This window comes from Capra hircus, chromosome 11 (genome assembly GCF_001704415.2).
Source record: "Capra hircus breed San Clemente chromosome 11, ASM170441v1, whole genome shotgun sequence".
Taxonomy (NCBI): Eukaryota; Metazoa; Chordata; class Mammalia; order Artiodactyla; family Bovidae; genus Capra; species Capra hircus.
Genome location: NC_030818.1, coordinates 66,314,280 through 66,336,292, shown reverse-complemented (window position 1 = coordinate 66,336,292; position 22,013 = coordinate 66,314,280). Strand labels below are relative to the sequence as shown.

At 36.9% G+C, this 22,013-nt stretch overlaps 1 protein-coding gene across 2 annotated transcripts in view; it reads left to right on the top strand.

Moving 5' to 3' along the window:
- PPP3R1 (protein phosphatase 3 regulatory subunit B, alpha) overlaps positions 1–22,013 on the top strand; it is a 65,574-nt gene extending 43,561 nt beyond the window's left edge. The window contains exons 3-6 of one of the 2 annotated variants that reach the window (XM_018055439.1): positions 12,778–12,954; positions 14,006–14,065; positions 15,134–15,318; positions 19,862–22,013. In XM_018055439.1, coding sequence (XP_017910928.1) covers positions 12,778–12,954; positions 14,006–14,065; positions 15,134–15,318; positions 19,862–19,909 — 470 coding nt within the window. In that variant the 3' untranslated portion in view covers positions 19,910–22,013. Of the gene's footprint in view, positions 1–12,777; positions 12,955–14,005; positions 14,066–15,133; positions 15,319–17,490; positions 18,381–19,861 lie in introns of those variants that run through there. The other variant, XM_018055438.1, reaches the window with a different exon arrangement.

Genomic DNA, 22,013 nt, shown 5'->3' with positions numbered 1-22,013 from the left:
AAACCTGGAAGACACCTTTAGCCGCTAGGACACGGCTCTCGTTTTAAGTCAACAGTCTCATATTTAAGTGGTTTTGTTTCTGATTTGAATATTTCTGCTCACAGTCGGATTGTCTCAGGGAGGTTTACATGTTCCTATTCTTTACTTAGACGTGGATGTTTGCTTTGAAAACAAAACTTTCTCACAGAAAAAGTTAGTCTAAAGTGAATTTGATTTCCTTTTTCACTTCTGCATTCCTTTATGTTTCCTTTCTTATATGGACTAGTTAACTCACTATAAATTTTTCAGTGTTGTGTATTCTAAAGAGAAATACCTGGTTTACTCCCAAATCATTCATCATCTCAAAAATTTTTGGAGGAAACTTTTAATATCAACAAAAATTTTGTCACTAACTTTGATACACTTGTTACTTTAGATTAAAATCTTCATAAAGGTATTCCATAATTCATGCTTCTTAAAGACTCCACCAGCCTTGATTATCAGTTGCTTAGTGATCCTGAACTCTACTGTATTTCACTTAGTCCACTGAGAATTGCTTACATTCTCTTTTCTTTCAGTAAAGCTTTATTGCTGAGTAATAAAGTGTAACGTAGGCTTGAATTTGCTACCTTGTTTTGTAGTTAGAGTACCTTACAAAAAAAAAAAAGAAAAATCCCTGGATGGTCTGCTATAAATATTTCAGATTTTTATGTGATTAGTCTTAAGAAAAATGAAGTGCTACCTCTGTTTTCTTTATCTGTACTGTCAGATTTTGGCATTGTGGTAGCACTTGCACGTTTTTAGTTTTAGCAGTGAAAAGTCCATGGCAAGTAGTAATTTGAGAGTCTACCACAAATTTGAATCGTTTTGTAGCTGGTATGTAGAAGACAGTTACATCAGCTGGTGAGAAAACCTATCTAGGCATTTAGCAAAAATTCTTGGATCTTTCTCAGAATATTAGAGCAAAAGATATGGAAAAATATGCAAGGAACTTGGGGAACAATGCAGAATGTAATAGCATCTGCCTAAAAGACATTTTGAAAGATGTAGTAGATAAAACAGAAGCAAAAATAACCAGTGCATTAGTAGGAGAAAATTTTCTCCATCTGGAAAATCGTATCTTCTGATTGGAAAAGCATTCTGATACTTGGGAAGTTTAGATGAAAAGAAGTCTATATTTGGTGTTAACCTCTTTGGTAATTTTAGAAGTCCAAAAGCAGAAAAGAAAACCCTAGAAGCTGCTTGACAGGGAAAAGTTTGGCCTCAAAAGAATGAGAGTCTGCTGACATTGGAATTCTTAGCAGCAGCAATAGGTATTAGAAAACAATAGGGCAGTTGATTCAAAGTTCTGAGTTCTAAATCCAGAATTTGATATCAACCAAATGATTACTCAGGTGAGAGATCAAATTAAAGACATTTCCAGAAATTTAAGGACTTGCAAAATTTACCTTTCATGAGTTCTTGAGTATGCACCCAGAACAGTGAAATAGAAGTTAGAGAAAAAAGAAAGGAACAAGATCCAAGAAACTGAATCTCTAAGACACCAGTGAAAATCCCAGGGTAACAGCTCTGCCAGGGGGCCTGGAAAGCAGGTGGTTCAAATTAGAGCAAGAAGCCACAACTGTCTGTGGAAGACATCATCAAGAAGAAAGTAAAAGCCATTACATAAATTGTATGCTGGAATTTCTTAGTGTTAAGATAAAAAGCAAGTCAATAAGGAAAAAAGAAAAGCAGAGACTGTGGTTGCAGTGTGCAGTATTACATTCTTGGTGATAAACCAGATTGAGCTCTGGAGCAGCCACAAATAAGTCTTTTGACTAATTGGTCCTGAAAGTAAAAGAAGACTCTTGAATATGCTTGATTTTGTGAAAATACCGTATTTTAGGGGGAGTTGGTGGTGGGGAGTGATACAGTGCTAAAGAAAAGGGCAACTAGTATATTCAAGCACAACATGTCATAGAAATAGATAAAAGGAAAGCTTGAAGAATGTAGTGTAATGAATTAGGGTTGGATTTGATTTACAAAACAATGGAAATCATTGAGAGCCACATCTTTTGAATAAGGTATGTTACTGACATACACAGTATACTTAGGTTAAAAGAAGAAAAGAATATGACTTAAAAAATTAATTATTTTGAATTGGAGGATAATTACCTTATAGTATTGTATTGGTGTCTGCCATACATCAACATGAAACAGCAATAGGTATATGTATGTCCTCTCCCTCTTGAACCTCCCTCCTGAGAGTATGACTTATAAGCCAAGTTATTAATAACTTAGAAAACTTGAAGATGTGTTGTCTGACCTATTAAATGTATGCTTTTTCATTAACTTATTGCATATTTTGATTTGAATCACAGTGTAAATAAACCAAAAGGAGAAAAAACAATAGCAATACAAACACCTTGAGCAGGAAAACCAGTTGGAGAACATCTTAGAAATACGTTTTTTGGTTTTTATCTACCTGCAGTGTGGAAATACTGTCATTATTCCCTTTTCTCCACACTTGGCCCAAGAGTACAGGTTGAGTTGAGGAACAGAAATATTTAGTATCTCTTAGCCCAATATTCCATGTTAACTCTTCTGGTGGAACTAACAAGGAAAAGAAACTATAAAGTATTTTAAGAAATCCCTTTATCCAGCTTTTACCATCAAGCTTTTCAGGTTAAGCAGTTTTACTTAACTCTCTGGGTCTTTATTTCTCATCAGAGGTTTTCATTTCCAAGGTTTCTTCCAGCTTTTTGCATTACATGGCTTTTCTATGACAGATTTTCTTCTGAAACTCAGTGAGCTCTGAAAATTCTAAGAATGTTTTTTTGGATTAAGTGCGTGGCTTCTTTTGTGACATCTTTGGACAGTATTCATTTGCCTTGTGAATTTGATGTCTTGGATCATGTTTGACTGTGTCTTTTATGTAAAGTAGAAGTTAGTGTTACGTAGTGTTCACATTTTGAAGGAGCATTCTAGAAGAAAGGAAGGAAACCGTTTCCAGTATTAGTAATGGAAAAGCTGAAGTCCCTATACATGTTAAAAGAATAACAAGGCAATTTTATAAACAGTCTTATTCCAGTAAGTTCTACGCCTTGGATGAAACAGACAAATTCCTTGAAAAACGAATACAGGCAGACCTCTTTTCATTGTATTTCACTTTATCATGCTTGCAATATTGCATACTTTTTCATTGTTATATTTGTTATGGTGATTGTGATCAGTGATCTTTGATATTTCTGTTATGACTTGCCAAAGGCTCAGATAATAGCACTTTTTAGCAGTAAGTATCTGTAGTTTTTTTTACATAATGCTATTGCATACTCAATAGAATACAGAATAGTGTAAACATATTCATAACTTTTATATATGCTTTGGAAAAAAAATCATGTGACTTGCTCTTTTTGCAATAGTCTAGAACCAAATCTGTGATATCTTCAAGGTATACCTGTTCCTAAAACTGACACAAAAGGGAATAGAAAATCTTAATAGCATTATATCTATTAATGAAATTGAATTTTGTCCCACAAGGAAATCTCCAGGGCCAAGATGGCTTTACTGGTAAATTCTAGCAAACATTTAATGGGGGGGTGCGGGGGGGCAGAAACCAGTCATAATCTAGAATCCTTCAGAAAATAGAAGCTAGCATTACACCAATAGCAATACCAAAGATGAAGCACAAGGTGGAATCAAGATTGCCGGGAAAAAATATCAATAACCTTAGATATGCAGATGACACCACCCTTATGGCAGGAAGTGAAGAAGAACCGAAGAGCCTCTTGATGAAAGTGAAAGCGGAGAGTAAAAAAGTTGGCTTAAAGTTCAACATTCAGAAAACTAAGGTCATGGCATCCAGTCCCATCACTTCATGGCAAATAGATGAGAAAACAGTGGAAACGGTAACCGACTTTTATTTTTCTGGGCTCCAGAATCACTGCAGATGGTGACTGCAGCCATGAAATTAAAAGACGTACTCCTTGGAAGGAAAGTTATGACCAGCCTTGACAGCATATTGAAAAGCAGAGATATTACTTTGTCAACAAATGTTTGTCTAGTCAAGGCTGTGGTTTTTCCAGTAGTCATGATGTGAGAGTTGGACTATAAAGAAAGTTGAGTGCCAAAGAATTGATGAGCCTTTGAACTGTGGTGTTGGAAAAGACTCTTGAGAGTCCCTTGGACTGCAAGGAGACCCAACCAGTCTATCCTAAAGGAACTCAGTCCTGGGTGTTCATTGGAAGGACTGATTTTGAAGCTGAAACTCCAATACTTTGGCCACCTGATGCGAAGAGCTGACTCATTTGAAAAGACCCTGGTGTTGGGAAAGATTGAAGGCAGGAGGAGAAGGGGACAACAGAAGTTGAGATGGCATCAGCGACTCATTGGACATGAGTTTGGGTAGACTGCAGGAGTTGGTGATGGACAGGGAGGCCTGGCGTGCTGTGGTTCATGGGGTCGCAAAGAGTCGGACACCACTGAATGACTGAACTGAACTGAATACCAATGATGCTATAGAAAACTATAGACCTGTATTCACTGTGAACATAGGTGCAGAAATCCTTAAATATTTTTAAATCACATAAATAATGTGTAAAAAGGACAGTAAAGCATGATCAAGTGGAGTTTATCCCAGGAGTATGATTTTAACTCAAGAAAATCAATGTGATTCACTATATTGACATAATAAAAGAGGAAAAACTCTCAATAGGTTTAGCAGAGTATTTGTTTGAAGAGTTCAGTACCCATTAATGATAAATACTTTCGGTAAATTAAGAACAGAAAGGAATTTTCTCAACCTGATAAAGGGCACCTACAAAAAAAAATCTACAGCTAGCGTCATACTTATTTAATGATAAAGGACTGAATGCTTTCCATGTAAGATTGGGGGGAAAAAGCAGTTTTTCATTCTAATTGTAGTCAAACTTGTACTAGAAGTTCTAGCCAGTACATTAAGTCCAGAAGAAGAAATAAAATATGAAAGTGAAAATCGTTCAGTCACGTTGGACTCTCTATGACCCTGTGGGCTATACAGTCCATAGAATTCTCCAGGCCAGAATGTTGTAGTGGGTAGCCTTTCCCTTCTCCAGGGGATCTTCCCAATCCAAGGATCAAGCCTTGGTCTCATGCATTGCAGGAAGATTCTTTACCAGCAGAGCCACAAGGGAAGCCCGAAATAAAATGTATTCAGATTGAGAAGGCAGGAGTAAAATTATCTTTATTCTTAGATGACATGGTTGTGTTTGTAGTAAATCTGTTACCAGAAATAAGTGAGTTTAGCAAGATTGTAGGCTACAAGGATGGTATTCAAAAACCAGTGGAATTTCTATATAATAGCAGTGAGTAATTGAAAAGAATGAAATTAATAAGAATACTATTTATAGTAGAATAAAAACATTGGGATATTCAAGTGTAAATTAACCAACTAGATGTTAAGATCTGTAGATTGAACTATGAAACATCACTGAGAGGAAACTTAAAAAGACCTAAATAAATGGAGGGAGGTACCATATTCCTAGATTGGAAGACTTTGACACTCTCAAGGTATTGGTTTGACTCAGATTGATCTGTAGAGTTAAGACAGTCTCAGTCAAATTTTCAGCAGGGTTTTAATGCTGGTGCTGAACCGCTTCAGTCGTGTCTGACTCCATGCGACCCCATAGATGGCAGCCGACCAGGCTCCCCCGTCCCTGGGATTCTCCAGGCAAGAACACTGGAGTGGGTTGCCATTTTTTAAATAAAAACTACCAAATAATTATTAATTCTATATAGAAAAATCACAGGTCTTAGAAGAGCCAGCACAGTTTTGGAAAGAGACAAGAAAGTGTGAGGACAGTGTCCCCTGATTTAGAGACTTACTATGAAACATAAAGCTGTGGTGTTCACATTAGATAGATAAGCACATCTAGAGGGTATAAACCCCTGTATGTTTTTATTCACTTGATTTTTTAAAACATTTTTTAATTGGATATTTTATATGTAACATTTTGTGAATTTAAGGTACAATTTGTTGATTTGTATAGTTAATTGGTTTTTGACAAAAACATCAAAGATACCATTGTAAGGGGAGCCTTTTAAACAAATAGTTGAAATGAAAGTTTCCCCTTAACTTACATACAGAAAACATTTGGTCATAAGTTTAAACCATAAAAGCTACAGCTGTGGAACTTCTAGAAGAAAACATCAGCCAAAGTCTTATTATAGGCAGAGATTTTTAGTTGATCTGTGAAACATGAATCATTAAAGAAAGAAATGGGTCTCATCAAAATTGAAAGTTTTTGCTCTTTAAAGGCAGTTTATAAGCAGCATATAAAGCTGTCTTTGTAAAAAGTAAGATACTTGAAATACCTCCACCTAACAAAGGACTTGCACCAATCAGTCTAAAAAGAGAATCACACAACTTTTAAAAGACAACCAGACAGTGAAGAATCCGCCTGCAGTGCAGGAGACCCAGGTTCAGTCCCTGGGTTGGGAAGATCCCCTGGAAAAGGGAATGGCTACCCACTCCAGTATTCTCGCCTGGAGAATTCCATGGATGGAGGCCTGGCAGGCTCATGGGGTTGCAGAGTCAGACATGACTGAGCAACTAACATTTTCCCTTTCACATTTAAAGAGATAAAGGACTTGAAGTCATGTAGCAAATGAAGATATACATGGAAAAGATCCTCAAGATCATTAATCCTCAGAGAAATGCAGGTTAAAACTACAATCACATACTTCTGCCATCCACCAGAATGGCTCAACTTAAAAAGGCTCGTAATACCATGATCTGGCAAGGAGATAGAGAGAGCCCTTGGAATTCTCAGGTAGTGCTGGTGGAGTGTCAAATGGCACACCCACTTTGGAAAACTTCTTTCTGAAAATCAGACCATATGATCCAGCAATTCCAGGAAAACATTTGTTTACACAAATGTTAAGTATAATATTCTTAGAAGCTTTATTCCTAATAGTTTCAGATAGGAAATAATAGGAATGTCTATTAAAGATGAATGCTTAAACTGATTGGGAAGTATTCATACGATGGAATATATATACTACTCTGCTGTAAAAAAAGAAGAAACTACTGACATATGAACCAACCCGATTAATGTCAGAAACTTGATGAGAAAAAGAAGATGTCAAAAACTTCATGAGAAAAAGAAGAGTACGTACGTATGATTCCATTTACATGAAATTCTAGACAGAATTTAGTTGCAGAAAGCAAATCAGTGGTTGCCTAGAGTTGTGGTGGGGAGGTAAGTAGGGTTTGTTTGTGATTGATTGAAAGGGACCCAAGGAAACATTTGGAATGATAGACATGTGCTTTTTGTCTTGATTGCAGTGCTACTTCCATAGACATATACATTTGTCAAAACCTGTAGAACTATATGATGATGTGTTGTGGGAATATCATTTATTTCCCAAAGTTGGTTTAAAATTTCTTTTTAACATTTTATTTACAACTTGATAATCCTTTTGTTGGTGCTGATGTCTTGTTTTTGTATATTTGATAATTAATATTTTTAAGTTGGCTTCACTCATAGCTCAGTCGGTAAAGAATCTGCCTGCAATGCAGGAAACCCAGGTTTGATTCCTGGGTCGGGAAGATCCCCTAGAGGAGGAAATGGCAACCTAGTCCAGTACTCTTTTCTTGGAGAATTCCATGGACAGAGGAGCCTGGCAGGCTGCAGTTCATGGGGTCACAAGAGTTGGACACGACTTAGCAACTAAACCACCACCACCACCATTTTAAAGTGTGTAATAATTTAATCTAGAAACACCAAAAGCGCATATTTCATCTTGCTTTAGAAAATCGTGATATACCCCCTAAAATCTAAATATTTTAAAAGTGGTTGAAAGTTTTTCACTTGTAAGAAAAAGACACAGTACAAATGTCCATATTTCATAATATACTTTTTTGATTCTCTTTCAATATTAATAGGGTGTTTTCTTTGTTTTGTTTCATTGTCAAACTGTTCTGTGCAGAACATAAATATTAGACTGTTAGTCTATAGAAAAGGTCAGTATAAAATTAGGTGTGTATTTTGAAACTGGTTCAGTTGCTTGGTTGTGTCCGACTCTGTGACCCTATGGACTGCAGCACACTAGGCTTCCCTGTCCATCACCAACTCCCGGAGCTTACTCAAACTCATGTCCGTTGAGTCAGTGATGCCATCCAACCATCTCATCCTCTCTTGTCCCCTTCTCCTCCCGCCTTCAATCTTTCTCAGCATCAGGTCTTTTCAAATGAGTCAGTTCCTCGCATCAGGTGGCCAAAGTATTGGAGTTGGAGCTTCATCATCAGTCCTTCCAATGAATTTTCAGGACTGATTTCCTTTAGGATGGACTCGTTGGATCTGCTTGCAGTCCAAGGGACTATCAATAGTCTTTTCCAACACAACAGTTTGAAAACATCAATTCTTCGGTGCTCAGCTTTTATAGTCAGTCTGTGGAGCTGCTTATGAAGGTTTTTATATATGATGGTCTCTTCTGCGCCCCCTGGTGGTTTTGATTTCTTATTTGGGATAACATTGGAAACACAGTCATTACTTTTGTTGAATTTTACAGAAGACTTAAAAACTTTTAAACTAGTCTTTACTTTGAAAACCTACCCAATAGCTTCTGTTGACAATAGTGTAAGGCTTTAATCGTATGATACTCTTTACAGTGATTACTTAAAAAAAAAAAAAGACAGGTGTTTTTTTTTTTTTTGACAGTAACAACCTAGCTAATAATGAGGGGAAAAATTATTAGGCAATACCACAGAAATAAAATTCTACAAACAAGGCCTACCTACGAGGATTCTAAATTTAGATCAGAGTTTGAGGAGAAAATAGGATGTTTGAATAGTCTCAGAGTACTCCTCCCTCTATTTTTCGATGAAAAGGAAAGATAGTAGACTTACAGTGGAGAAGTCTGACAGAAACCCCTTTTGCCACCCTTGACAATGATGAAGTGAGAAGGGCACATTATTTCTACGGTATTCTTGCCCCAAATGCATTCTAATCATAAAACAAAACATCAGCAATTCATGCTGGAGGACATTATACAAAATACTGGATCAAAAGTTTCAAAGACAAGATAAAAATTGAATTGTCACAAATTGGAGGAGACTTAAGGAAAAATTACCAAGAAGTTGCAAAAATAATAAAGTCTCAGTTATCACACACCCAGCTTCTTCTGATGTTAACATTTCACAGACTTGAAATGCAATTATTGTTATCAAAATCGAGAAATTAATCATTGTTACAACATTGTAAGCTCTATCAGTTCAGTTCAGTTGCTCAGTTGTGTCCGACTCTTTGCAACCCCATGAATCGGAGCACGCCTGTCCATCACCAACTCTCGGAGTTCACTCAGACTCTTCCATCAAGTCAGTGATGCCATCCAGCCATCTCATCCTCTGTCATCCCCTTCTCCTGCCCCTAATCCCTCCCAGCATCAGAGTCTTTTTCCAACGAGTCAGCTCTTCGCATGAGGTGGCCAAAGTACTGGAGTTTCAGCTTTAGCATCATTCCTTCCAAAGAAATCCCAGGGCTGATCTCCTTCAGAATGGACTGATTGGATCTCCTTGCAGTCCAAGGGACTCTCAAGAGTCTTCTCCAACACCACAGTTCAAAAGCATCAGTTCTTCAGCGCTCATCATTCTTCACAGTCCAACTCTCACTTCCATACATGACCACTGGAAAAACCATAGCCTTGACTAGACAGACCTTTGTTGGCAAAGTAATGTCTCTGCTTTTGAATATGCTATCTAGGTTGGTCATAACTTTTCTTCCAAGGAGCAAGCATCTTTTAATTTCATGGCTGCAGTCACCGTCTGCAGTGATTTTGGAGCCCAAAAAAATAAAGTCTGACACTGTTTCTACTGTTTCCCCAACTATTTCCCATGAATGAGGGGACCAGATACAATGATCTTCGTTTTCTGAATGTTGAGCTTTAAGCCAACTTTTTCACTCTCCTCTTTCACTTTTAAGAGGGTTTTTAGCTCCTCTTCACTTTCTGCCATAAGGATGGTGTCATCTGCATATTTGAGGTTATTGATGTTTCTCCCGGCAATCTTGATTCCAGCTTGTACTTCTTTCAGCCCAGCGTTTCTCATGATGTGCTCTGCATAGAAGTTAAATAAGCAGGGTGACAATGTACAGCCTTGACATACTCATTTTCCTATTTGGAACCAGTCTGTTGTTCCATGTCCAGTTCTAACTGTTGCTTCCTGACCTGCATATCGGTTTCTCAGGAGGCAGGTCTCAGAATTTTCCACAGTTTATTGTGATCCACATAGTCAAAGGCTTTGGCATAGTCAATAAAGCAGAAATAGATGTTTTTCTGGAACTCTCTTGCTTTTTCCATGATCCACCAGATGTTGGCAATTTGATCTCTGGTTCCTCTGCATTTTCTAAAACCAGCTTGAACCATCAGGAAGTTCACAGTTCACATATTTCTGAAGCCTGGCTTGGAGAATTTTGAGCATTACTTTACTAGCATGTGAGATTAGTGCAATTGTGCGGTAGTTTGAGCATTCTTTGGCATCGCCTTTCTTTGGGATTGGAATGAAAATTGACCTTTTCCAGTCCTGTGGTCACTGTGGAGTTTTCCAAATTTGCTGGCCTGTTGAGTGCAGCACTTTCACAGCATCATCTTCTAGGATTTGAAATAGCTCAACTGGAATTCCATCACCTCCAATACCTTTATTCGTAGTGATGCTTTCTAAGGCCCACTTGACTTCACATTCTAGGATGTCTGGCTCTAGGTGAGTGATCACGCCATCATGATTATCTTGGTCGTGACGATCTTTTTTGTACAGTTCTTCTGTGTATTCTTGCCACCTCTTCTTAATATCTTCTGCTTCTGTTAGGTCCATACCATTTCTGTCCTTTATCGAGCCCATCTTTGCATGAAATGTTCCCTTGGTATCTCTAATTTTCTTGAAGAGATTTCTAGTCTTTCCCATTCTGTTGGTTTCCTCTATTTCTTTGCATTTATCGCTGTAAGCGCTATATTTTAGTGGGGAAAAAAGGTGACTTTTCCAAGATTCTGTTCAGGATACCACCTCACATTTAGTTGTTTCTTTGAAAATACTATTATTGCTGGAAGGATTTGATAGACTTACTTTGTTTTTAAATCATCAACAAACCAATAGGTAATAAATTATTTATAAAGTGGCTGTTAGATTTTTTGAAGGAATAGTTTTTTGTTCTTTATTACTATTATACAAATTTTGGAAATTGGCTAAAATTTGAGGAAAGCTTGTTTTTCTACCATTCTGCTTTTCCTCAAAACCACCTAACAGTCGAGTAGCAACTTTGTGTGTGTGTGTGCCCATGTGTGCGTGTGTGTGTGTGTTTAGTAAAAACAGTGCTTGAAGGCCTGCATCTCTTTGCTATTGTTGGGAATCTCTTATATTCTTTTTTCTAAATGAGAAAAAATATATATATAATAAATTTTCGGTGTTTTTTTATCTGAGATGATGAATAGATAGGCAACCTTCTGTATATATTATATATTCTTTAGTGTCATTATGTCCAATTAGAAATACTTATTTAAACTTAGAGTAGCATCATGAGATCTATGAAAGCAATTTCTTAATTATTTCATATGTTAATACTAATAAGATTCTTGAAATCACCTTAAATAAGTAACCATCTAGATTGTACCTTTGTTCCTGAGTATATTCAAGGATGCATTGATCTGGGTAAGGTCACAATCATTTAATTTGGTTGTTTTCTGTGTTAACATTCCATAGTAATAGCTGTATTTTAGAAACTCAGACTAAAAGATCTGTTTTTAATATCTTGATTTTTAGAGGCATACGTATATGTATGATTATAAGATTATCTGTTTTAATACTTTGTATAGTATAGTTTAAATTGAATATGCCGGAACTTTCAACTACTAGAAAAGATAGTCCCTCCCAGAGGTATCCTTACAAAACGTGGAGAAATAGGGTGAGTCTCAAGTTGAGACTTGGCAAAACATGAAAAACAGTGTCTCTGAGTCACAAGATGAGTCAAAAGGGTGAGGTTTGTTTGTTTTTCCTTGTTCATCTGTTCTAAAGGGAGTGTGATTCCAAGTAGCTGAAAAAAATCTTCGATGAAAGATGGTGCCAAAAGTTGGAATTCTTATATATATATATATATATATATATATATATATATATTTGGAATTCTTTATATTTAGAAGTACAGATCTGAAACATTCAGTGGTGTTGCCAGGATGGATTTGATCTGTGCCTAATTTTTAGGAGATTGGTAATAACTGTAAATGAAAAGTAACCTTTAAAAATATTTAACTTTTATGAAAGTTTTTCCTTAAAATTTAATTAAAAATTAAAAGGTGCTGGGTTTTATTTGTTCATACTTGCGAAGAGTGATCTTTAGACAAATATGCAAGAAGCTGGCAGCATTGGAGGGAGACTTTGAATATTGAACTGTATTCAAACCTTGTTCAGATTTTGAATCATGAACTGTTAGAAATACACTAAATTAAAATTTTAAAACAGAAATGAAAATCAGAGTGCCTGGTGTACATAGCAGAGATTGATTTAGTCTGCCTGATATGAACCACCTGACTTTCTTGATCAGCTTAGCATTGTCAATCCTGTAATATCTTGGTACTCAGCATACAGTTGGTTGTATGTTATGGCGGGTGCACAGAGGCAAAGAGGTAACGAAAAAATTTCATGGTATATTTTCTTTGCTATAAGAAGTTATTCCATAGTATGTTCAACTCTAAATTGAACTGAAAATTAAACTATTGGATAACTGCTGGATTTCTTCTTGTAGTTATCATACAATCGTTTGGTAAATCGTGCTGCCTCTTTTTGTTTGCTTTTAGTTGATGCTGATGAAATTAAAAGGCTAGGAAAGAGATTTAAGAAGCTCGATTTGGACAATTCTGGTTCTTTGAGTGTGGAAGAGTTCATGTCTCTACCTGAGTTACAACAGAATCCCTTAGTACAGCGAGTAATAGATATATTCGACACCGATGGGAATGGAGAAGTAGACTTTAAAGGTAAGAAAGTAGTTTTAGTTAAACTGCAAGTTAGGCAATCTATCAATAGTCTTACATTTCTTTGTACAAAAATGTCTGAAAGGTTGATTTTTTTCTTGAATGTCATTGAGTACTGGTTTTCTTATAATAATAGATTGTTAAAACTCAAAAGTCTGTGATATATGAACTTTAATAAACTAATAAGACCTTGTACTTTTTGGAACATAAATGATCAAAATACCCTTTTAGGTAATCTAAAAAATGGGATTTAGTATTTCTTTCGTTGTTAGAAAATTTCAGAGAAACTTAAAATATTAGAAGCCACATTTTTTAAAAACTGTTTTTTAAAAGAATGAGACTTTAACAATAAGTCAGCAATTTAAAAAAAAGCTGAAGTCAAGGATAGGAGTATTATCATAGACGGGATTAATTTAGTTAATCTAGATTTTACAAAGAGTAGTGCTTTTGCTAATGTCAGCCATTTGGTTCTGCACTTTAAATAAACCTTTCATTTCATCAGGAAGTCAAAGAGTTTTTGTTATTTTCATTTGAAGAATTGAATTATCCAAGTGAAGGGCTCTAAACTGGTTGTGATTTAGTGTTCAGCAGCAGTGAAGAAAAATGACCATTTGTTATGAAACTTCGAACAGTTTATGTAAATGGTTCTGAATTTTGGAACCAGAAACCTCCCAATTTTTTCTGCCAAACAATATAAATATTTTTTTAAAGCCCTCTTGTATAGTCATATTCTAAGAATATAGAGTTAAATAGCTTAAAGAATATGTTTTTTGAGTGTTATGCTCTGTAGCAACTAATTTTTAATAATAAATAAATCAACTTGTTCAAGTTGATTTGATTTTAGAGTTCCAGGTTCAAATTATATATAGAACCTTGTTTGTTGAACTTTCAGATTTGGCTTTTTCCGTTGTAAATGCCACTAGTAATATTTTCTTTTGGAACAGGAAAATATTCTGTTGTGAGCATGTAGGGTTTGTGTCCATGCGTGTGTGTGTATTGTTCTTTGTAAAAAATTGAAACTTCTGATTTGTAAATGTGTTTTATTCTTATTCAGAGTTCATTGAGGGAGTCTCTCAGTTCAGTGTCAAAGGAGATAAGGAACAGAAGTTGAGGTGTAAGTATTTTTCTTCACTGAGTTCTTAGACCATTACCCCACACTGCATTATAACCTCTTTTTAAAATATTCTAAAAGGTATCTTTTATTCTAGATCCTTAGTAGACATAACAGAAATTTTACATTCTGGAGAAAATCGTTTTTGGACATTTGCAATTTGTATTTTTTAATGATGTGTCATTGTTGCTTATAAGTTACAGGTGTACAGTAGACAAAATTGATTCACAGTTTTTAAGCATTATATTCCATTTGTGGTTAAGTAATATAAAATATTGGCATGGAAGTGAGAAGAAATGCTTTAATATGATTAGCCTAACTTCGTTTACACTTATATTCAGAATTATTTAGCTGGAAGTTTACTATTTTGGTTTATGTAGGCTTGCCTCTCTTTCAGGGAACATCTGGTATCTTTTTAAAATATTCAGCTCTTAACTGGAGAGACATTATATTCAATAACAGTTCTCTGAGGCACAGGCTATATGCTAACTTCCTTTGCAAATGAACTCTTGATACAAATGAGAATAATATTAATAGTAATAACAGTTGCTGTCTTTGATTGTATATTATCTCACTCAGTACTGTAAAGCAGCAGTCCCCAACCTTTTCAGCACTAGGAACCAATTTTGTCAAAGACAATTCTTCCATGGACTGGGGGTAGGGAGTGGTTCTGGGATGATTCAACTCCATTCATTTATTGGGCACTCTATTTCTATTACTGTTACGTCAGCTCCACCTCAGATCATCAGGCATTAGATCCTGGAGGTTGGGGACCTGGGACCTGGGAGGTTAGAACTGTTATTAGCCCCCATTTTATATGTGCAGAAACTGAAGCTTAGGAAAGGGTAAATGACTTAAACTCTAGGCTATGTTAATTGTCCCAGGCAGTTTTAACTCCATAGCCCATATACTTGTAACCACCTAGTTTCACCTAAAAACAACAACATTATGTAGGAAGGAGCTGTCCTCATAGTAGAATTCTAAATGCTGGGCAGCTTCCTATCTTCTCTCTTAGAAAGTGTTCGTGATTACCATGCAATTGCCATTGATTTTTCCTTACTCTTTTTTTAGTTGCTTTCCGTATCTATGACATGGATAAAGACGGCTATATTTCCAATGGGGAACTCTTCCAGGTGCTAAAGATGATGGTGGGGAACAATCTGAAAGACACACAGTTACAGCAAATCGTAGACAAAACCATAATAAATGCAGATAAGGATGGGGATGGAAGAATATCCTTTGAAGAATTCTGTGCTGTAAGTACAAAAAAGCTAGTTCTTCATTAGTTACATTTCATAAAAACATTTTTAATATCACTTAATAGAGAATTCCTTATAGTTATATTTTGCCCTAGAAATTTCTGTTTGATTTTGCCCAATAGCCCTAGATTCAAAGTTTTGAAATGTTCTTTGTTCTAACTGTTACTAATTATTCTCAAGAACTAATATTCTCAGTGATTGTCTGATAAAATGCCCCAACAATGGAACTAGTCACTTTTACTTATTATTGGTAGCCTCCCAAGTGAACAACTAGGTTATTTGAAAATACTTCTGCAGGAAATAAGAGTTCATGAATTTCAGCTAGGAATTCAGAAGCTTGGTCACAAGGATGACAGAAATGGAGTCCCCATCTGTCAAACTCAGCAGCGAGGCAGTGTAGAAAGAAAGGTGATTTGTTTTCCCCTCTCCTTTTTTCCTACGCTGCTGACGGGTAGTTACTGTGATCTGGGGCAAGGGCTCCACAGAGGCATAGCCTACAGTTGTGAGAAGTCCTGGAGAGCTTGCTCTCGGTGAGAACTGGGGCACTGGCTCGGCTTCCTGTTTATTGCTTCTCTTCTGTGGCTGCTGCCCCTAAAACAGAGATAGTAACTTTCTGATGTGTCATAAGCGGTTGTAACAGTAAATTGAAGATCCTGGACAATCCAAAGGAATGCAGAGAAAATAAAACGTTTTGAAAATTTTCAGTCATTACTGGATACTTCTGTAGAAGGTTTTCTTCCTCTTCATTTTTCCCTTAAACGACACCAGGGAAAACAGATTAGTTTGTTATGTGTTACATAAGGACTTAAGTAGCTGCTTTGGCTTTTAAGTAGAAGTTCACATTATACTTCAAGGATCTTTTTTCATCTCAAGGGAATGAGATCTTTGCATTTTGTTTCAAAAAAGTAGGGTGGTGCTCTAGTTTAAAGAACAGGCTAGTTCTTCTTGGAAGAGAGGTAGAGAGGCTGAACTGCTGAGATGGGAACCGATGCCGAGGGTGCTGCTGCCAGTGAGTCCTCTTCCTCTGCCGCGTCTCCTCCACTCTGCGTCTCCTCCACTGTTGCCGGCACGTGTTGAAGGCCTCCCGTGGGCGAGCATCAGATTGTGCATGACATGAGACTTGCCTGGTAGTGGCATCACAGATAGCAGCCAGTTTTCAAAAGTAGGAAAAAAAAATTCCAAGACTTGAGGGAACAAAATAAAAATGAGGAACTTGGCTGGAGTGACGTGAAGGGATGCATATAAGTAAAGACTACTTGCATTTAGTAAATATAAACTGTAACTTAAAACTACATTAAATCACTTTACTGGTGGAAGGAAATACATCCCTAGGTATAGAAATTATGCTCTGTACACTGAAGGTGTAAGCTAAGCTTTGAGTTTATTTTTCAGCCTTTGTTATAAATTGCCCTTGTAGTTTTGGAGGGCATAGTTCAGGAATGAACAAAAATGTTTGTATATTAAGCCAACTTTTGGGAACATTTATCAGGCTCATAACTTGGGCTTTATTGAGTTCTCTTTATTCTGTTTTCTTAAGCTGTAACAGAGAGAAGAGAGAGTTATCTCAAAAGATCACATACTACGTATCTATTTTAACATTTTCAGAATACTTTACCATACACAAATCTTATAAATGATCAGTGACAGGATTAACGTTGATGGATTGAATGCATGTATTTACTTTTGTTCCCTTTGAAAACTTCACTGAAATTAAATGGGTTAAAAAGAAAAGGTTATAAACCCACAAGGACCAGTGAAGAGCGGAGAGGATGGTAACTCAGTTTGGTAATTTATAAAGTTGAGTGGCTAGCAGACAGGAATGAAAATTCGAAGCTGTCAACTAGGAAAGCGGAGAAGCAGCTTGGTTTATACTGTGGAACCCCTGAAAGGCTCAGAAAGTGGAGATATGACTGAAAGTGGATGCGAAGGTGGGGCCAACAGGAGAATGGCTTAAGTCTGTTTAAGAAGCATGTGGAACACAAGATCTCCTTCCTGACTCTGTTCATTCTCTCCTGTACTGTAGTGGGAGATTGGCAAGAGTGAAATGGGGGTGTGTGTGTGTGTGTGTGTGTGTGTGTGTGTGGCGCGGTGGGGAGGAAATTAAGTGAAGAACAGCATATTTGCATTTTGACACCTCCAGCTTTCTTCTCCTACTTGATTCCCTGGCAGCAACACTTGTGCCCTCTAGGCAAGAGGTGGGAAAAGCCCTGTCGACATTCAAGGAAAACCTCTGATACGGATTACAGAGATGAAATCAAACCTGAAAAAGAAGCAGGCTGTGCAAGGCCAATAAACACTTTAAAAGTAGAACAGAAATCTGTCATTATTACCCTCAGGGATATAATGTATTAGGTCTTTGAAACAAAAATTAGACAATGTATAAAAGAGCTCTGGGAAATTTAAATGTTGGGATTCATTCTAGGAGGTCTAACATCCGAATGTTAGGTCCCAGAAAGAAATTGGAGGGAAGGAAATCATCAAAAATGAATCAGAAAATTATCTCAGAATCAAAAGTAATGAGTTTCCTTGACTTAAAGGACTTACCAAGTACCCAGCATAGTATATAAAAATAATCTGGGCCTTGGTACATTGTCATGAAATTTTAAAACAAAGAGATGGTTTACAGGCTTCCAAAGAGCTAAGGTAGAGGCATAGGGCAAGGGCTTCATACAAAGAGTCAGGAATCGTAATGATGACAAATTTCTCACTTAGCAACTTGGAAAATAGAAGACAAAATAAGAATTCTCAGTAAACTCAAACTGGATGGTAGAATCAGACATTTTCAGGTATGCGAGTCCTCCTCCCTCTTTTGGAAAGTACTGGAAGATGTGCTCCCACTATGAAAAGGTTATAGATCAAAAAAAGAAGAAGTCAGTGTGGGATCAGGAAGCTCAGAGGGTCAGGCAGGAGAGAAAGCCATCTCTAGGAGGATCCATGGATGCCAAGCCTGGATGGGAGTAAGTCCAAAGACTCTGGGAGTGATTTGAAAATAATAAAATTGATAGCTTGATACAATACATCTGAGTGCCTTTAGAGCACAAAGTTTAGTGTTGAATTAATGATAAATGCATAGAACACTCAGTGAAGAAAAAGATCAGTTATTAACTGTAGCAAAGCAAATATACAGGGAAGCAAAGGTAATCATAGTACACAGTTCTCTTCTGCTGTGAGTAGTATTTTATGTAGTCATAAATAAAATGGTGAATTTCTATCTAATAAAAAAAAGTGCAGCTCTTTGAAGCATGGGAGAGGTGGGAAGCATGTGGGGTAGCAGATGATGTAGGATAGGAGATGAAAGGGAAGAGGTGTGTGTGTGGAAGTGAAAGCTGCATCTCCTGTGATGGGAAGTTGATGGATAATGCCTAAAACTTTAAATCCAAGAAGAAGCAATGGGGGAATGTTATTTAGAGTCTTGTAGGCAAATACTGAACATCAGCTGAAAATTCTAAATGATTGCTGCTAAGTAAAAAAAAAATTTGAGGACAAGATAGCAAATGGCTGTTTTCATGACAGGAGTTGTAGAACTAGCTGGCTGTTTAAGTTTTATTTTTCAAATAAAAATTGAAAAGTTCAAAAATAGTAGCAGATGCAACTATGTACAACATGGATGAATCTCACAAACATAATGTTGAGTGAAACAAGACAGACATGAAAGATTTCATTTGTAAAGTGTGTAAAAACAGATCAAACTAATCCATGGTGTTAAGTCGTAGTGACTAGTTCTGTGTAGGTGGTGGCTTGGGAGGAGGGAGGTATTGGTGGGAGGTGGGTCGCAGAAGAGCCGTGGTGATGCCCTGGGTGCTGGTTACTTGGGTCATCACTCTGAAAATTCACCAAGCTGTTAACCTTTATAGTTTGCTTATTTTATGTAGGTTTTGCTTAATAAAAGTTATCCCCAAATAATAGTACAGGTAATCTCACTTCAATATTGTCATGTCAGTATTGACAGAGGTGTCTGTAACAACTCTACATGTATTTGACGCCATGGAAGAGCAATGTGCAGAAAATTTTATTCATTACTTTTTGATACATTCTAGAACAGAGTGACAGTGAAGCCCGTATTTGATTTTTGATAGTTTTTATGGTAACACCTAGTTGAACATTTGATATTAAACTACTGAAGTCCATGTCGAAATGCAAAGAAAAGAGTGGGCCAAATCCTACCGGTAGCCTATTTTTTATATTTTTGAGCTAAAACAGTTTTTTTACACTTGAAAGTGTTGTTTAAAAAAAAAATGGAAGAAGAAAATTTAAGAGAAACTATACATGGCCTACAAAGCTTAAAATATTTCCCGCCTAGTCCTTTACAGAAAAATTTGCCATCTCTTGTGTTAGAGCACAAGAAAATGCTTGTTATCCTGGGAGCAAGAAGCCCTGAAAATTCTAACAAAAGGCAGTGCGAGTTTTAAAAAGAGAAGAGCAGCTTCTGGAAATGGCTAAAGTAGTGTGCTTTTTAAACTGCGGTTTTGGTAGGGTGGTTAGACTGGTACAACGGAGGCCCTCAAACCTGTTCAAGCATGGTCTGTTCTGCCTGTTGCAGGTTGTAGGCGGCCTAGATATCCACAAAAAGATGGTGGTAGACGTGTGACTCTTGTGTAAAGAGTACCACCCAACACTTTTGCTTTCTTCTCCATCTCTGAAGATCTGCTCAAGACGTCCAGCAATGCTCTCTGTGTATTTAAATGGAAGTATTTTTCTCTGTGAAGCCACATTTTCCAACATGAGCCTCATGAAGCCCAACTAAGTGTTATTGAACTCTTATTCTCTCAATAACTCAGTGTAGCACTTTAAAGCTGAAGGACAGCAGCATGAAAAGAGCATATCAATGTGGCGAAGAAAGGGAAGGGGTTGGCTTTTTAATTTATTTTTCTTCATCTTTTATAACAAGAAAGTATCTATATATACATATGTAAATATTTATATATAGATATATGTAGCTTTCTATATGTGTAGTAGGTTGGCTTTAATTTAATATACTTGATTCAGAAACAAAAATGATAAAGAGTACAAAAGTGCCAAGCAGAACATTCAACATCCTTACTTTTATTTCACACAGTTTTATATATAGATCGAAGATTGTACAGTTTGAGCCGGGTGTTAGGCCAGCTGTTTTCCTTTGCCTGCTCTTTCTCCTTTGAGAGATTGACAAAGCATTTGTTAACATCTTATTATTTACCTTGATTACATTTTTGTAACAAAGGAGTTTGTAACTTAATTTATACCTATGATATAGTTCCAGGGACTGTGTCTCATTGCTGAGCAGCTTTGGTGACGTCTCTGCTTGAGGAGAAAGCAGAGTCGAGCGCTGCCGCCCTGAGCTCGTCCTTGTGTCCATGCAGTCACTGCACAGAGCTTACGCCTCATGCTGTCACTTCATCACTAGGCGCCATTGCGTTCATTAGGTGTCCCTGAGTCAGTGTCAGTTCGTCGTGATTTTATTCGTAAAGGACAGAAGCTATGTGAGGCAATCCTGATTTGATCTCAGACATGACTTGATGAAGAGTTCCGGAAATAATCATGTAATAGCTCAGGATATCCGTTTATGTTTCATTACATGGGTGGTAAATTGTCATTAAACTTACCTTTAAACCATAAATTTTCCCTTCTCTGTTTCAGAAGACTTGCAGCTAATCTAAAAACTGGTGATGTTTAATGTGCATGTGTGTGTCTACACACCCACATATACTTACATGTGACTTACCTGGGAGAAACCTTATTAAACTGTTTGCCACAGAAGAGCAAAATTATATCCAAATTTATATCTCTTAAATTTCTTTACCACAAGGCATAGAGAGTGCATGATGGTGTTCTTCCTTTGCCCGAAAATGTCTCGGGTAACTTAATACTTTGTGTGATTTAAAAGTAGTGTACCACGCTCTGCCAATTGATGTTATTATCCCTTCCCTTTTCTGCAAAGGTACTATTGGCTGGAAGAAGACATTCTGGTTAGCTTTGTAGGACTGTAGTCTTTCCCTATAATAGATTTTGTAGAAAATTGGTTTTATACTCTGAGTGGGGAAGGGCAGGTTGAATCAAGGCTGAAAGCATCTTAATTTGGGCACACCCGCCTGCCACCGCTGTTCCTTCAACTGAGTGCTGCACGCCATGGGCTCTGTCTGTGAGAGAAATCCCGGTGCTTGGTGTCCTTGCATGACATGGAGTTTTGCATGTAGATCAATTTAAAATGTACCTCTTGTTTACATAATTTGCATAATTTTAAAACATAATGTTGCCAAACTTTGGAAATGTTAATGTTCAAACTGAAAATCTCCACATGTAACTTTCTCCTCTGGATCAGTGCGTGGCTCACAACCCCAGCCAGTGGCTTGATCTGTTCCAGTGTCAACTGCCATGTGCTCTGCTTCAAGAGGGGAACTCGTCTTTTGTGAATTTTTTGTACATAAGTATTTGTTACAGATATTTTAGCAAATGCTTTCTATTTCTCTTGCTTGTGCATATCTTGGCTGGCGTTACAGAAAAAATAGTGCAAACATTATTTCCTTACTGGGGAATGAGGGTTTTTTCTTTTTCTTTTTCTTTTTTTTTTTTAGTGTGTGTGGGTGGGTGGGTGGGTGGGTGGGGGATGGTTTATGTTGAATGTTTAGTTTTTCTTCTGCATGAAACATCATGTTGTGGGATCTTTAGGAAACTTCATACTGTATGAATAAGAAAATAAAATATTTGAAACTTGA